The sequence below is a fragment of the Hemibagrus wyckioides genome, linkage group LG01 (genome assembly GCF_019097595.1).
Source record: "Hemibagrus wyckioides isolate EC202008001 linkage group LG01, SWU_Hwy_1.0, whole genome shotgun sequence".
In the NCBI taxonomy this organism is placed as follows: Eukaryota; Metazoa; Chordata; class Actinopteri; order Siluriformes; family Bagridae; genus Hemibagrus; species Hemibagrus wyckioides.
The window spans coordinates 33,855,780-33,873,279 of record NC_080710.1 but is presented as its reverse complement, the minus strand read 5'-3'; the positions used below and the strand labels follow the sequence as shown (position 1 = coordinate 33,873,279).

At 41.7% G+C, this 17,500-nt stretch overlaps 2 protein-coding genes across 2 annotated transcripts in view; one reads left to right on the top strand and one right to left on the bottom strand.

Moving 5' to 3' along the window:
* Positions 1 to 14,318, bottom strand: part of LOC131353994 (crossover junction endonuclease EME1-like) — a 14,979-nt gene extending 661 nt beyond the window's left edge. The window contains exons 1-8 of the mRNA XM_058391185.1: positions 13,816 to 14,318; positions 13,195 to 13,316; positions 7,424 to 7,519; positions 7,104 to 7,222; positions 3,026 to 3,107; positions 2,257 to 2,372; positions 1,945 to 2,134; positions 1 to 1,771 (exon numbers count right to left, since the gene is read on the bottom strand). The exon at positions 1 to 1,771 is cut by the window's left edge and continues 661 nt beyond it. Of these exons, the coding sequence (XP_058247168.1) occupies positions 1,616 to 1,771; positions 1,945 to 2,134; positions 2,257 to 2,372; positions 3,026 to 3,107; positions 7,104 to 7,222; positions 7,424 to 7,519; positions 13,195 to 13,316; positions 13,816 to 14,170 (1,236 nt within the window). The 5' untranslated portion in view covers positions 14,171 to 14,318 and the 3' untranslated portion in view covers positions 1 to 1,615. The remainder of the gene's footprint in view (positions 1,772 to 1,944; positions 2,135 to 2,256; positions 2,373 to 3,025; positions 3,108 to 7,103; positions 7,223 to 7,423; positions 7,520 to 13,194; positions 13,317 to 13,815) is intronic.
* Positions 14,319 to 15,857: 1,539 nt separating this feature from the next.
* nubp2 (nucleotide binding protein 2 (MinD homolog, E. coli)) overlaps positions 15,858 to 17,500 on the top strand; it is a 23,690-nt gene continuing 22,047 nt past the window's right edge. Inside the window, exon 1 of the mRNA XM_058391200.1 lies at positions 15,858 to 16,002. Within this exon, the coding sequence (XP_058247183.1) occupies positions 15,987 to 16,002 (16 nt within the window). The 5' untranslated portion in view covers positions 15,858 to 15,986. The remainder of the gene's footprint in view (positions 16,003 to 17,500) is intronic.

The window sequence follows — 17,500 nt, the reverse complement described above, 5'->3', positions numbered from 1 at the left end:
ACCTGGGATTCAAACTCAGAACCTTCTGATCATTAGTCCAACACCATTAAGCTACCACAGAGTATAATAATTATAAAGCCCTATTCAGGCTGGAACAGTTTAGTTTGTTTATTTATTTATTTGTTTAGTCATTACTTTAACCCTGTCTGAGTCCTGATATTCATCTCTGACTCAGTAAAATAAATAAATTGAAATTAATAAATACACTATGCAAGTAATGAGGACTGTGTGTGTATGTGTGGTGCTGTTAGTGGTAACTAATTATATTCACAGAGAATCAGGAATTCTCCTACTGCAGGGGTGTCCAGTCTCATCCAGAAAGGGTTGGTGTGGTGCAGGTTCTCATTCCAAACAAGCAGAAGCCATACCTGAATTTACTGAAAGCCAAGATCAAGTGATTAAACAGGTGGAATCAGGTGTAGCTCCTGCTCAGTTGGAATGAAAACCTGTACCCACACCAGCCCTTTCTGGATAAAACTGGACATCACTGTCCTTCTGTAATTCATAATGAGGGACGGAATGGCTGTGTGTGAATTGTGACTCATTTGACTTTGGACATTTTCCACACAGAGTGGAGATCAGAGTGATGTCAGACTGAAGGAGGTGATAAAGAGAGACAGTATTGTGTAATCCAGCCTCGGATACACAAACTGGGAACAAATCAAACAGACTGGTGAAGCTGTGTGTGTGTGTGTTTCTCAGAGTCTGAGCTGCTACTCCTGCAGTCCAACAATTTTCATCTAGACTTAAATATTGTGTGTTAGTTGGTGGATTTTTTTAACTAGCAGATCCTGAAGAATTTGTGTTGTGGAATGTTTTGTTGTCCTCTCCTGGTATTCCACAAGGTTGTGTCTTGTCGTCTCTCTTGCTCTCTTTACGTACTGATGATTGTCGAAGTTTATTGTTAAACTTTGTACCTGTGCTGCCTGCGGTCATTAAGGGACATCAGGGTAGAAGTGATCAAGGGGTGCAATAAAGTTAAAGGTTAAAGGTCCTGAAGATGTTCCTGAGGATCTTCAGGGTTTCTCCTGACAGGGTGATTGTCTGAAACTGAGCCACATGATATAACTCCATAAACACTCAGAGGGTCAGAGCCACAGGGAGTCAGTGTGTCTGAAATGAACGTTCAGTTTACAGAAGCACTCAGATCACCAGCACCTGGACTGTTGACCAACTGATCTGCATAAGGAACAAAAGCTGCTGTGAAATCATCACAAAGATCAAAGAGCTGTTAAAAGGTCAGCACTAAAAATGACCACAGGGTCGAATCGGTCAGTGTAACCTGCCTGTGTTACTTTTAAATACGTCTAAAGCGACATGTTTTAGTGTTTCCTATTTACATTGTTTACTATTGGTTTGTAAACAAACCTCTGTCTATACAAAGACTGAAAAGGATTGGAATATATTACTTTCTGAATTTAAACAAGAAATAAACAAACGGCTGGACAATACAAGTGAAAGTGTATTTTTTTTAAAGTTCTTAATCAAAATAAACTTAAACCCAACAGTGATTACTGTGTGTGTGTGTGTGTGTGTGTGTGATGTCCATACAATTCCATGATTTATATATTAAATCTGATAAGCCAGTCTTTTTAGTTGCTTTTCCCACAATCCTCTAGTCCAGCACCAGCTCAGGTTTCTGAGAGGTCATAAGACGGTGCACACGACCGGACAGTTCAGGTCCGACACACCGCTCTTTAGCCCCGCCTCTCACAGTGACATCAGCCAATAATCCACACCGTTCTTCTGCTGATGCTGCTCTCTCATACGCCTGATAGGAGAGAGAGAGAGAGAGAGAGAGAGAGAGAGAACACACAGTGCACTGTGTAATCCATAATTCTAGGAAACAGAATGAGAATTCACTCTTCACCACACAGGCCATATAAACACTATCACAGACAAAGAGTAGGGGACACGGAGTAGGGAACACTCAACGAATGTTACCTGCAGGAGGAGTTGGGGGGAGGGATAGGCAGTTGTCACAGCTGTTGCCATGGCAACACTGACTCGATTAAGCTGCTGTATCTGTCGTGTCCACACCTGAGCGAGGCCCCACCCACTACGGTCAACACGCACTCCCCCTGCCCACAAACCGTCCACACAGAACCCCAGATCTGGAACTTCCTGCAGTGTTCTGAACACACACACACACACACACATCACAGAGGAATCAAGCAACACAGTAAATAACAGGGAACTGTGTGTGAATGTGTGTGTGTGTGTGTGTGTGTGTGTGTGTGTGTGCGCGACACTGACCTGAAGGGGCGTTTAGATAAGGCCTTGGTAACAGCACACACATGATCCATGACTTCCTGCCAGCCAAACAGGAAGTGGACTGTCACATTCTTGTACAGCTGCAGGTACACTAACACCTAAACATCCCAGAAACACACTGATATCACATCCTGGGGTAAAGGTCATAATTCAACTGGAACAACAGGACGTTATTAGCTTAGCTTATTAACTAATTTAACAGCTATCTGATATTCCAAACTGCTAGCTGGCTAACTAACTACAGTAAAGCTAGCACATGTAGCAGTAGATGTGTTATGTATCAGGTTATTATAACTAGCTGGTTTGGAGAGTAGCATGTTAACAAACTAATCTTACGAACAGCCACCGTGCTAATAGCTAGATGAGTTTATGATCATGTGCTAGCATGCTAACTAGCTGATTTGCTAATTAGCTGCTGAATAACTAACTGTTTGCTAATTAGCTGTTGGATAACTAGCTGTTTTGCTACTTAGCTGTTGGATAACTAGCTGTTTTGCTAATTAGCTGTTGGATAACTAGCTGTTTTGCTAATTAGAATTAAATATGTTATATCATCAGGACATGTACATCTTCCTGTTTTTTTACGAGCATGCTAAGCTACTTGAAAGTTCTAACACATTAGCTAGTAAGTAACTGGTTAGTAAAGTGTAAGTTAATGAACAGTGAAGGTTCTAAACCGTCAGCTCTGTCAGAGTTAACACTGTGACGTCATCAGTGGTAATGGGCAAGATAGCAGGAAGTGACCTCTGACCTCCTCGATGTCCAGGTTATGGAGCCCAAGCTGAGAACGTGGACACACCTCATCTTCATTGTCATCATCATATGAGACTCCCCTACACACACACACACACACGCACACACATGCAAAGCCTTGTATAACTGTATGTTACAGGACCTCATAAGTGAAGTGTGTGAGTGTGTATGAGTGTGAGTGACTATGTGTGTGTATGTGTGAGTGTGTATGAGTGTGTGCGTGTGTATGTGTGAGTGAGTGACTATGTGTGTGTATATGCGTGTATGTGTGAATGCGTGTGTGTGTGGGTGTATGTGAGTGTGTGAGTGCATGAGTGTGTGTGTATGCGTGTTTGAGTGTGTGTGAGTGTGTGTATGCATGTGTGAGTGTTTGTATGTGTGTGAGTGTGTGTGTGTATGCGTGTTTATGCATGTTTGAGTGTGTGTGAGGGTGTGTATGCGTGTTTGAGTGTGTATGCGTGTGTGTATGCGTGTGTGAGTGTGTGTATGCGTGTGTGAGTGTGTGTGTGTATGCGTGTGAGAGTGAATGTGTGTATGCATGTGTGAGTAAGTGTATGCGAGTGTGTGAGTGTATGAGTACGTATGTATGTGTGAGTGTGTGTATGAGTATGTATGTGTGAGTGTGTGTATGTGAGTGTGTGAGTGTATGAGTATGTATGTATGTGTGAGTGTGTGTATGTGAGTGTATGAGTATGTATGTACACTATATTGCCAAAAGTATTCGCTCACCTGCCTTGACTCACATATGAACTTAAGTGACATCCCATTCCTAATCCATAGGGTTCAATATGACGTCGGTCCACCCTTTGCAGCTATAACAGCTTCAACTCTTCTGGGAAGGCTGTCCACAAGGTTTAGGAGTGTGTTTATGGGAATTTTTGACCATTCTTCCAGAAGCGCATTTGTGAGGTCACACACTGATGTTGGACGAGAAGGCCTGGCTCTCAGTCTCCGCTCTAATTCATCCCAAAGGTGTTCTATGGGGTTGAGGTCAGGACTCTGTGCAGGCCAGTCAAGTTCATCCACACCAGACTCTGTCATCCATGTCTTTATGGACCTTGTTTTGGTCACTGGTGCACAGTCATGTTGGAAGAGGAAGGGGCCAGCTCCAAACTGTTCCCACAAAGTTGGGAGCATGGAATTGTCCAAAATGTCTTGGTATGCTGAAGCATTCAGAGTTCCTTTCACTGGAACTAAGGGGCCAAGCCCAGCTCCTGAAAAACAACCCCACACCATAATCCCCCCTCCACCAAACTTTACACTTGGCACAATGCAGTCAGACAAGTACCGTTCTCCTGGCAACCGCCAAACCCAGACTCGTCCATCAGATTGCCAGATGGAGAAGCGCGATTCGTCACTCCAGAGAACGCGTCTCCACTGCTCTAGAGTCCAGTGGCGGCGTGCTTTACACCACTGCATCCGACGCTTTGCATTGCACTTGGTGATGTATGGCTTGGATGCAGCTGCTCGGCCATGGAAACCCATTCCATGAAGCTCTCTGCGCACTGTTCTTGAGCTCATCTGAAGGCCACATGAAGTTTGGAGGTCTGTAGCGATTGACTCTGCAGAAAGTTGGCGACCTCTTCGCACTATGCGCCTCAGCATCCGCTGACCCCGCTCCGTCAGTTTACGTGGCCTACCACTTCGTGGCTGAGTTGCTGTCGTTCCCAAACACTTCCACGTTCTTATAATACAGCTGACAGTTGACTGTGGAATATTTAGGAGCGAGGAAATTTCACGACTGGATTTGTTGCACAGGTGGCATCCTATCACAGTTCCACGCTGGAATTCACTGAGCTCCTGAGAGCGACCCATTCTTTCACAAATGTTTGTAACAGTCTGCATGCCTAGGTGCTTGATTTTATACACCTGTGGCCATGGAAGTGATTGGAACACCTGATTCTGATTATTTGGATGGGTGAGAGAATACTTTTGGCAATATAGTGTATGTGTGAGTGTGTGTATGTGAGTGTGTGAGTGTATGAGTATGTATGTATGTGTGAGTGTGTGTATGCGTGTTTGAGTGTGTGTGTGTGTATGCGTGTGAGAGTGAATGTGTGTATGCATGTGTGAGTAAGTGTATGCGAGTGTGTGAGTGTATGAGTACGTATGTATGTGTGTGTATGAGTATGTATGTATGTTTGTGTATGCATGTGTGTTTGAGTGTGTGTGAGTATATGCATGTTTGAGTGTGTGTGAGTGTGTGTATGCGTGTTTGAGTGTGTGTATGCGTGTGTATGCATGTTTGAGTGTGTGTATGCATGTGTGTGTATGCATGTTTGAGTGTGTGTGAGGGTGTGTATGCGTGTGTGTATGCGTGTTGAGTGTGTGTATGCGTGTTTGAGTGTGTGTATGCGTGTGTGAGAGTGAATGTGTGTATGCATGTGTGAGTGAGTGTATGCGAGTGTGTGAGTGTATGAGTACGTATGTATGTGTGAGTGTGTGTATGTGAGTGTGTGAGTGTATGAGTATGTATGTGTGAGTGTGTGTATGCGTGTTTGAGTGTGTGTATGCATGTGTGAGTGTGTGTGTATGCGTGTGAGAGTGAATGTGTGTATGCATGTGTGAGTGTGTGTGTGTGTATGCGTGAGAGTGAATGTGTGTATGCATGTGTGAGTGTGTGTGTGTGTATGCGTGAGAGTGAATGTGTGTATGCATGTGTGAGTGTGTGTGTGTGTATGCGTGTGAGAGTGAATGTGTGTATGCATGTGTGAGTAAGTGTATGTGAGTGTGTGAGTGTATGAGTATGTATGCATGTGTGAGTGAGTGTATGTGAGTGTATGAGTATGTATGTATGTGTGAGTGTGTGTATGTGAGTGTGTGAGTGTATGAGTATGTATGCATGTGTGAGTGAGTGTATGTGAGTGTATGAGTATGTATGCATGTGTGAGTGTGTGTATGTGAGTGTGTGAGTGTATGAGTATGTATGCATGTGTGAGTGAGTGTATGTGAGTGTATGAGTATGTATGTATGTGTGAGTGTGTGTATGTGAGTGTGTGAGTGTATGAGTATGTATGCATGTGTGAGTGAGTGTATGTGAGTGTATGAGTATGTATGCATGTGTGAGTGTGTGTATGCGTGTTTGAGTGTGTGTATGCATGTGTGAGTGTGTGTGTGTGTGTATGCGTGTGAGAGTGAATGTGTGTATGCATGTGTGAGTAAGTGTATGCGAGTGTGTGAGTGTATGAGTACGTATGTATGTGTGTGTATGAGTATGTATGTATGTTTGTGTATGTATGCGTGTGTGAGTGTGTGTGAGTATATGCATGCGTGTGTGAGTGTGTGTGAGTATATGCATGCGTGTGTGAGTGTGTGTGAGTATATGCATGTTTGAGTGTGTGTGAGTGTGTGTATGCGTGTTTGAGTGTGTGTATGCGTGTGTATGCATGTTTGAGTGTGTGTATGCATGTTTGAGTGTGTGTGAGGGTGTGTATGCGTGTTTGAGTGTGTATGCGTGTGTGTATGCGTGTGTGAGTGTGTGTATGCGTGTGTGAGTGTGTGTATGCGTGTTTGAGTGTGTGTATGCATGCGTGAGTGTGTGTGTATGCGTGTGTGAGAGTGAATGTGTGTATGCATGTGTGAGTGTGTGTATGTGAGTGTGTGAGTGTATGAGTATGTATGTATGTGTGAGTGAGTGTATGTGAGTGTATGAGTATGTATGTATGTGTGTGTGTGTGTATGCGTGTTTGAGTGTGTGTATGCGAGTGTGTGAGTGTATGAGTACGTATGTATGTGTGTGTATGAGTATGTATGTATGTTTGTGTATGTATGCGTGTGTGTGTGTGTGAGTATATGCATGCGTGTGTGTGTGTGTGTGAGTATATGCATGTGTGTTTGAGTGTGTGTGAGTATATGCATGTTTGAGTGTGTGTGAGTGTGTGTATGCATGTTTGAGTGTGTATGCGTGTGTGTGTGCGTGTGTGAGTGAGTGTACGAGTATGTATGTGTGTGTATGAGTATGTATGTGTGTGAGTGTATGTATGCATGTTTGAGTGTGTGTGTGAGTGTGTGTATGTATGCATGTGTGAGTGTAGGTGTGTGTATGCGTGTTTGAGTGTGGGTGTGTGTGTGTGTACCATTGACAGTACTGCCCCCCAGTTACCAGCAGTGAAAGGACAATCCCTGTGTTTCTGTTCAGATAATCACAGAGGGGCTGAAACAGAGACTCCGCCTCCTCACACCCACCAATCAGAGCCTGAGACACACAACAGGAGACATCACACAGGTACACAACTGAGTTACTGCCTACTGTTACAATTACCCCATTCGCTAACATGCTAACAAGCTAGTGAAGGCAGGGTAACACTGCAGTGAGAAGAGGAGGAGTGTTATGAAGAGGGAAGTGACCGAGGGAAAGGTTTAAAAATGAAACACAGCCTGTGTGGTCAGCTGTTACCTGTCTGATGGACATCATCATGTCTACAAACTCCATCTGAGTGACCACCATCAGCACCTGATCTTCCTCAACCACACTACCATCTTCGTCCTCGGTCTATACACACACACACACAGAGTTTGGTAATCTGAGGCTGTGTGTGTGTGTTTGTGTCATTAAAAATAGTTTTGACAGGAATGTGTCATGGTGTAGCAATAAACATCTGCAGCACAAAGATGATTTAAATAAACTGTTACAATGTGTTTCAGGTTATCGAAGGTGTGTTACAGTGTATCACAGTGTGTTACAGTTGTGTTACAGTGTGTTACAGTTGTGTTACAGTTGTGTTACAGTGTGTTACAGTTGTGTCACAGTGTATTAGTGTGTTACAGTGTGTTACAGTTGTGTTACAGTGTATCACAGTGTGTTACAGTTGTGTTACAGTGTGTTACAGTTGTATTACAGTTGTGTTACAGTGTGTTACAGTTGTGTCACAGTGTATTAGTGTGTTACAGTGTGTTACAGTTGTGTCACAGTGTATTAGTGTGTTACAGTGTGTTACAGTTGTGTCACAGTGTATTAGTGTGTTACAGTTGTGTCAGTGTGTTACAGTTGTGTCAGTGTGTCAGTGTGTTACAGTGTGTTACAGTTGTGTCACAGTGTGTTACAGTTGTGTCACAGTGTATTAGTGTGTTACAGTGTGTTACAGTTGTGTCAGTGTGTCAGTGTGTTACAGTTGTGTCAGTGTGTTACAGTGTGTTACAGTTGTGTCACAGTGTTACAGTTGTGTCACAGTGTGTTACAGTGTGTTACAGTTGTGTCACAGTGTATTAGTGTGTTACAGTGTGTTACAGTGTGTTACAGTTGTCACAGTGTATTAGTGTGTTACAGTTGTGTCAGTGTGTTACAGTGTGTTACAGTTGTGTCACAGTGTATTAGTGTGTTACAGTGTGTTACAGTTGTGTCACAGTGTATTAGTGTGTTACAGTTGTCACAGTGTGTTACAGTTGTGTCACAGTGTGTTAGTGTTGCAGTTGTGTCAGTGTGTGTCACAGTGTAATAAAGGTGTGTTACAGTGTTTTACAGTTGTGTTACAGTATGTTACAGTTGTGTTAGTGTGTTACGGTTGTGTTACGGTTATGTTAGTGTGTTACAGCGTGTTACAGTTGTGTTACAGTGTGTTGCAGTATGTTACAGTTGTGTTACAGTTGAGTTAGTGTGTTGCAGTATGTTACAGTTGTGTTACAGTGTGTTACAGTTGTGTTAGTGTGTTACAGTGTGTTACAGTTGTGTCACAGTGTGTTAGTGTTACAGTGTGTTACAGTTGTGTCACAGTGTATTAGTGTGTTACAGTTGTGTCAGTGTGTTAGTGTGTTACAGTTGTGTCACAGTGTATTAGTGTGTTACAGTGTGTTACAGTGTGTTACAGTTGTGTCAGTGTATTAGTGTGTTACAGTTGTCACAGTGTGTTACAGTTGTGTCAGTGTGTTAGTGTGTTGCAGTTGTGTCAGTGTGTGTCACAGTGTATCAAAGGTGTGTTAGTGTTTTACAGTTGTGTTACAGTATGTTACAGTGTGTTACGGTTGTGTTACAGTGTGTTACGGTTGTGTTACAGTTGTGTTACAGTTGTGTTGCAGTAAGTTACAGTTGTGTTACAGTTGTGTTACAGTTGTGTTAGTGTGTTGCAGTATGTTACAGTTGTGTTACAGTGTGTTACAGTTGTGTTGCAGTGTTACAGTTGTGTTGCAGTGTGTTACAGTTGTTACAGTGTGTTGCAGTTGTGTTACAGTTGTGTTAGTGTTGCAGTTGTGTTACAGTGTGTTACAGTTGTGTTACAGTGTGTTACAGTTGTGTTACAGTGTGTTACAGTTGTGTTACAGTATGTTACAGTTGTGTTACAGTGTGTTACAGTTGTGTTACAGTGTGTTGCAGTATGTTACAGTTGTGTTAGTGTGTTACAGTTGTGTTAGTGTGTTGCAGTATGTTACAGTTGTGTTACAGTGTGTTACAGTTGTGTTACAGTGTGTTGCAGTTGTGTTACAGTTGTGTTAGTGTGTTGCAGTTGTGTTAGTTGTGTTGCAGTTGTGTTACAGTGTGTTGCAGTTGTGTTACAGTGTTGCAGTGTTACACTTGTGTTAGTGTGTTACAGTTGTGTTACAGTGTGTTGCAGTTGTGTTACAGTTGTGTTACAGTATGTTACAGTTGTGTTAGTTGTGTTACAGTGTGTTGCAGTATGTTACAGTTGTGTTAGTGTGTTTGCAGTATGTTACAGTGTGTTACAGTTGTGTTACAGTGTGTTGCAGTATGTTACAGTTGTGTTGTGTGTTGCAGTATGTTACAGTTGTGTTAGTGTGTTAGTGTGTTGCAGTATGTTACAGTTGTGTTACAGTTGTGTTACAGTGTGTTGCAGTATGTTACAGTTGTGTTACAGTTGTGTTACAGTGTGTTAGTGTGTTGCAGTGTGTTGCAGTATGTTACAGTTGTGTCACAGTGTGTTACAGTTGTGTTAGAGTGTGTTACAGTGTGTTACAGTTGTGTTAGAGTGTGTTGCAGTATGTTACAGTTGTGTTAGTGTGTTGCAGTATGTTACAGTTGTGTTAGAGTGTGTTGCAGTATGTTACAGTTGTGTTAGTGTGTTACAGTTGTGTTACAGTGTGTTGCAGTATGTTACAGTTGTGTTAGTGTGTTACAGTGTGTTGCAGTATGTTACAGTGTGTTGCAGTATGTTACAGTGTGTTACAGTTGTGTTAGTGTGTTGCAGTATGTTACAGTTGTGTTAGAGTGTGTTGCAGTATGTTACAGTTGTGTTAGAGTGTGTTACAGTTGTGTTACAGTGTGTTGCAGTATGTTACAGTTGTGTTAGTGTGTTACAGTGTGTTGCAGTATGTTACTGTTGTGTTAGTGTGTTACAGTTGTGTTACAGTGTGTTGCAGTATGTTACAGTTGTGTTAGTGTGTTACAGTGTGTTGCAGTATGTTACAGTGTGTTGCAGTATGTTACAGTGTGTTACAGTTGTGTTAGTGTGTTGCAGTATGTTACAGTTGTGTTAGAGTGTGTTGCAGTATGTTACAGTTGTGTTAGAGTGTGTTACAGTTGTGTTACAGTGTGTTGCAGTATGTTACAGTTGTGTTAGTGTGTTAGTGTTGCAGTATGTTACAGTTGTGTTACAGTGTGTTGCAGTATGTTAGTTGTGTTACAGTGTGTTAGTGTGTTGCAGTATGTTAGTGTGTTACAGTGTGTTGCAGTATGTTACAGTTGTGTTACAGTTGTGTTAGAGTGTGTTGCAGTATGTTACAGTTGTGTTAGTGTGTTACAGTTGTGTTAGAGTGTGTTGCAGTATGTTACAGTGTGTTGCAGTATGTTACAGTTGTGTTAGTGTTACAGTTGTGTTACAGTGTGTTGCAGTATGTTACAGTTGTGTTACAGTGTGTTACAGTTGTGTTACAGTGTGTTGCAGTATGTTACAGTTGTGTTAGTGTGTGTTGCAGTATGTTACAGTTGTGTTACAGTGTGTTGCAGTATGTTACAGTTGTGTTAGTGTGTTGCAGTATGTTACAGTTGTGTTAGTGTGTTACAGTTGTGTTACAGTGTGTTGCAGTATGTTACAGTTGTGTTAGTGTGTTACAGTGTGTTGCAGTATGTTACAGTGTGTTGCAGTGTTAGTTGTGTTGCAGTGTGTTGCAGTGTGTTGCAGTATGTTACAGTGTGTTGCAGTATGTTACAGTTGTGTTACAGTGTGTTGCAGTATGTTACAGTTGTGTTACAGTGTGTTGCAGTATGTTACAGTTGTGTTAGTGTGTTACAGTTGTGTTACAGTTGTGTTAGTGTGTTGCAGTATGTTACAGTTGTGTTAGAGTGTGTTGCAGTATGTTACAGTTGTGTTAGAGTGTGTTGCAGTATGTTACAGTTGTGTTAGAGTGTGTTGCAGTATGTTACAGTTGTGTTAGTGTGTTACAGTTGTGTTACAGTGTGTTGCAGTATGTTGCAGTATGTTACAGTGTGTTGCAGTGTTAGTTGTGTTGCAGTGTGTTGCAGTATGTTACAGTTGTGTTAGTGTGTTGCAGTATGTTAGTGTGTTGCAGTATGTTAGTGTGTTGCAGTATGTTACAGTGTGTTGCAGTATGTTAGTGTGTTGCAGTATGTTAGTGTGTTACAGTGTGTTGCAGTATGTTAGTGTGTTGCAGTATGTTACAGTGTGTTGCAGTATGTTACAGTTGTGTTACAGTGTGTTGCAGTATGTTACAGTGTGTTACAGTGTGTTGCAGTATGTTACAGTGTGTTACAGTGTGTTGCAGTGTGTTGCAGTATGTTACAGTGTGTTGCAGTATGTTAGTGTGTTGCAGTATGTTACAGTTGTGTTGCAGTATGTTACAGTTGTGTTAGTGTGTTGCAGTATGTTAGTGTGTTGCAGTATGTTACAGTGTGTTACAGTGTGTTGCAGTATGTTAGTGTGTTGCAGTATGTTACAGTGTGTTGCAGTATGTTAGTGTGTTGCAGTATGTTAGTGTGTTACAGTGTGTTGCAGTATGTTAGTGTGTTGCAGTATGTTACAGTGTGTTGCAGTATGTTACAGTTGTGTTACAGTGTGTTGCAGTATGTTACAGTGTGTTACAGTGTGTTACAGTTGTGTTAGTGTGTTACAGTGTGTTGCAGTGTGTTGCAGTATGTTACAGTGTGTTGCAGTATGTTAGTGTGTTGCAGTATGTTACAGTGTGTTGCAGTATGTTACAGTGTGTTACAGTGTGTTGCAGCATGTTACAGTGTGTTACAGTGTGTTGCAGTATGTTACAGTGTGTTGCAGTATGTTACAGTGTGTTACAGTGTGTTGCAGTATGTTAGTGTGTTGCAGTATGTTACAGTGTGTTGCAGTATGTTACAGTTGTGTTACAGTGTGTTGCAGTATGTTACAGTGTGTTGCAGTATGTTAGTGTGTTACAGTGTGTTGCAGTGTGTTGCAGTATGTTACAGTGTGTTGCAGTATGTTAGTGTGTTGCAGTGTGTTACAGTGTGTTGCAGTATGTTACAGTGTGTTGCAGTATGTTAGTGTGTTGCAGTATGTTACAGTTGTGTTACAGTGTGTTGCAGTATGTTACAGTTGTGTTACAGTGTGTTGCAGTATGTTACAGTTGTGTTACAGTGTGTTGCAGTATGTTACAGTGTGTTACAGTGTGTTGCAGTATGTTAGTGTGTTGCAGTGTGTTACAGTGTGTTGCAGTATGTTACAGTTGTGTTACAGTGTGTTGCAGTATGTTACAGTGTGTTGCAGTATGTTACAGTGTGTTACAGTGTGTTGCAGTGTGTTGCAGTATGTTACAGTGTGTTGCAGTATGTTAGTGTGTTGCAGTGTGTTACAGTGTGTTGCAGTATGTTACAGTTGTGTTACAGTGTGTTGCAGTATGTTACAGTGTGTTGCAGTATGTTACAGTGTGTTACAGTGTGTTGCAGTGTGTTGCAGTATGTTACAGTGTGTTGCAGTATGTTAGTGTGTTGCAGTGTGTTACAGTGTGTTGCAGTATGTTACAGTGTGTTGCAGTATGTTAGTGTGTTGCAGTATGTTACAGTTGTGTTACAGTGTGTTGCAGTATGTTACAGTTGTGTTACAGTGTGTTGCAGTATGTTACAGTTGTGTTACAGTGTGTTGCAGTATGTTACAGTTGTGTTACAGTGTGTTGCAGTATGTTAGTGTGTTGCAGTGTGTTGCAGTGTGTTGCAGTGTTAGTTGTGTTGCAGTGTTACAGTTGTATTACAGTGTGTGTATTGCAGCAGTTGTGTTACACAGATGAGGAATTTACATGAGGAAGGTCTCTGCTCCAGCTGATGGTGTGTGTGAGGTTGTGTTCCTCTATTCTGCTCCTCCACTCCAAACCAGCCAGTGTACTCAACAACACATCACACCCAGAGTCCTGAAGCAACACTACACACACAAACACACAAACACACACATCTGTCCCTCTGAAGGTAATGATGATGATGAAGGTAATGATAAAGGTAATGATGATGATGATGAATATGAAGGTAATGATGAAGATGAAGGTGATGATGAAGATGAAGGTAATGATAAAGATAATGATGATGAATATGAAGGTAATGATGAAGATGAAGGTGATGATGAAGATGAAGGTAATGATAAAGATAATGATGATGAATATGAAGGTAATGATGAAGATGAAGGTGATGAAGATGAAGGTAATGATAAAGATAATGATGATGAAGATGATGATGAAGATGAAGGTAATGATGATGAAGATAATGATGATGAAGATGAAGGTAATGATGATGAAGGTGATGATAAAGGTAATAATGATGATGAATATTAAGGTGATGATTATGTTGATGAAAGTAATGATAAAGGTAATGATGATGATGATGAATATAAAGGTAATGATGAAGGTGATGATGATGATGAAGAGTACCTGGGTGGATGTTGACTGTGACGGTCTTTAAATACTCCTCAGGTTTGAGTCTTTTTACTCTCTCAACTGCCTTCCTCTTCTCCTCTTTCTGTCTCTCTCTCTCTTCCTTCTGTCTCACTCTCTCCTGTCTCCTCCTGTCTTTCTCCTCTCTCTGTCTCTCTCTCTCCTCTCTCCCCTCTCTGTCCCCCCCCCGGTTTCCTCTCCTCCTGTCCCCGGGGTCGGAGCACCGGACAGTGGGAGCAGGTGGAGGCTCTGCGCGGCTGCACGCGCTCTCCGGCTCCGCGGGAGCACCGGGCTCGTGCTCCGACTCCGAGTCGGAAATCTCCCAGCTGTGAGCTCTCTTTAACTCCGCCATCGTGTGACTAGTGACCACAGTCTCCTCTACACCGTCCACCTCTGCAGTTTACTCACCTGTGCTCCTCACTGCGCATGCGCGCACCTTTTCAGTGTTTACATAAAATGACGGATTCTCATAAGGGACAAACCTCTGCAGTAATCCTGCTGCGCGTGCTGCATTTACGATTTATTTTTTGATTTTAAATGCTCCTGAATGTGTATACACCGCCCCCTGCTGGATTGGTGTTTATTACAGCAATGCAATAATAGAAAGATCACTAAACAGACCACTCCATCTTTTACCTGGAAAGGGGATAACAGGTGATTATGGTCCAATTGTGTGCCTTAAATTAAAGGTGATTCAGATGTCCAGGTGATAAAGGTAGATGATATTTTAAAGGTAAAAATAAAAATATCAACCCCAGTGAGAAGGAACGCTGCAGTTTTCAAGTCAAAGTCAGAGAAGCTTTATTGTCACTTCAACCATATATAGCAGATACACAGTGAAGTGAAACAAAGTTCCTCCTAGACCAGAGGTGCTACACAGAACACAGACAATGTACAGTGACGCAGACAAACATAGAGCTATAACATAGAGATAAAAAATTAAACTATAATTTAAAAATTAAAATTGAACTAAAAAATTAAACTATACTTAAGGTGCAGTCTTTAAGAACTAGACATACAACAGAAGTGCACAGGAAGACAAGACAGGACAGGACAGTGCAGACAAACAACATATAGGCCGACTTTGTGCAAAGACCAAGACAATGTTAGACAATGAAAGAACAGTGTATACAGTGACTGCAGTGATTGCAAAGTGACACATGTAACAAGATTAATATAAATATAAATGTAAAGTGAAATGTAAAGTGACATGTGTGTGCAAACAGGACATTTAGTGTGTGTGTGTATATGTGTGTATGTGTGTATGTGTGTGTGTGTGTCCGTGTCCAGCACAGTTCAGTTCTCCTTTGAGATCAGATCTTGGTTGTACGTGTGTGTGTGTGTGTGTGTATCCAGCTCAGCTCAGTTCTCTGTTGAGATTTAGTAATTCTGCCTTACCACCTTCGCAGGTCATGCTTTATGTCCTGGGAAGCCTTCATGTCTGTGACCTTCTGGATCTCCCTTTTAGTTATACTGTCATAGCTAGTCTTGCCGGAGTCCCTGCCTGCACTTTATACATAATCTACATTGCCCTTAAACATCACATGATCAGAATCATACTTAATATCTTTCTCTTTCTGCCCCCCCCCTCTCCCCCCCTCAGCCTCTCATGGTTTCTTCCTTTCCATCCCAGGGAGTTTTTCCTTGCCACAGGCTTCTCATTAGCGATAAAATAGTTTAATAATTTAATTAAATATTTTTCTCTCCTTTTGTAAAGCTGCTTTGAGACAATGTCCACTGTAAAAGGCGCTATACAAATATACTGAAATAAATTGAATTGAATATTTGATTTATTATACATCTGTCGTTTCTCTTTTCCTCCCTCTGATGATCTCAGCTCCATTTCTCATGTAATTTCCTCTAAACTCATAAAAAACCCATAAAGCACACAGTGATAAGAGATATTTTCTCCTTTGACCAAAATGGTTTCCTGTGTCAGAGATTTGTATTGGAAAATCTGACACTGTAACCAAACAATGTGTCTAGTATTTATTTATTTATTTGTTTGTTTAGCTTTTGTAGCAAACACTTAAAATCTTCACTCGTGGTTGAACCGGGTGAACACCAGGGGGCAGTAGAGACACGTTGGTGAGCTCGAGTAAGACGCTGGTCAGGAATCAGCCAATCACGCGCTGGTGTCTGGAGTACGTCACGTGGCTGCGGAAGTTATGGAGGTAAACGGTGGTAAGATGTCCAGTTTATCAGACTTTATGTAGATTATAGAGGCGTAAATCTGACGGTCAGTGAGGCTGACCCTCTCTCAGGGCAGTGTTAGGATAGAATTAATGAATAATGAGTGATAAAACTGTCCGCTTTAATAACTTTCCACATCAGCAGTGTAACAGTCACCTCTGATCACCACCACTGCTATAAACTCTTATTTATCTTTTTTATTTCTTTTATTTGTTTTTATGTTTACTTTACTTCAGTGTTTGTGTATACTTCCCTTTGCTTTCTTAAATCTCTATTAAATGAAAAGATAAAAGACTTAACGCGTAGTATCGGCTAACTGGGGTTAAAGCGCATCTAAAATATAACTATAAACAAAAACACATTGTGTGTGTGTGTGTGCGCGTATGTGTGCGCGTATGTGTGTGTGTGTGTGTGTGTGTGTGTGTGTGTGTGTGTGTATGTGTATGTGTATGTGTGTGTGTGTGTGTGTGTGTGTGTGTATGTGTATGTGTATGTGTGTGTGTGTGTGTTAGATTTTTCCAGTGCTCCCAGAAACTGTTAGTGTTTATGGACTCCTCAGTTAGTGTCAGTTGTTTTTTGGTATATTGGGCACTTTTGATTCTGAGTGTACGTTTATAAAGTCTTAAAGTGTCACAGTAACAAAGGTGGAATTCCACATTATTTGGATCTCTGTGTTTTTGATTGGATAATTTTCTTAATTCTTTTCTAATATTTTGGCATTCTGTGTCAAACCATTTATCATCGTTTGGATTTTTTGGTGTGTTACTGAATTGTTTTAATTGACTTATTTGTGCAGGTTTAATAGTCTGTAGGCGTGTCCTTATCAGCGCCCCGAATATCCACTTGCACATGTCTATCTCGTCATGTTCATTTGGTGAACATGTGCACTGATAAAGAAACATCAGATAGTTTACAAAGTGTTGCTGAGAAGAATCAAGAATTAGAACTGAAGAGAAATGCTTTATCTGTGGTGTGGAATTATTTTGGATTCCCTAGTGATGATGTTTGTAAAACTCAGACACAGAGTGCAATACCACCAGTGTTTTAGCGTGAAGAAAAGCAACAAGCCATGTGAGAACTGTAACACACACTCCCATCACGACCTCGTGGTTCTGTACTTCTCTGTATCCGGCAGCTTCTCTAAGACTGATGGAGAGAATTGAAGCCATTACACATTTCATTGTAAAAGACACGGTGCAGATTAATACAGTTTCCAGCGCATCTTTAAGGTTCTTTGCAAACATGCCACGACGTCCCTGTGTAGGTGGACATAATCATGGAGGCTGTGGATGTTGAGGTTGGGTTGGTGTGCCAGGTGAACGTTTGCCATTTACCCTCTGGATGGTGGTAGGGTGAAAATCTCTCCTGTGTAGAAGACCTCTCTGGGGTCTTGGTGGTTCAGTCTGGGGTCTTGGTGGTTCAGTCTGGGGTCTTGGTGGTTCAGTCTGGGGTCTTGGTGGTTCAGTCTGGGGTCTTGGTGGCTCAGTCT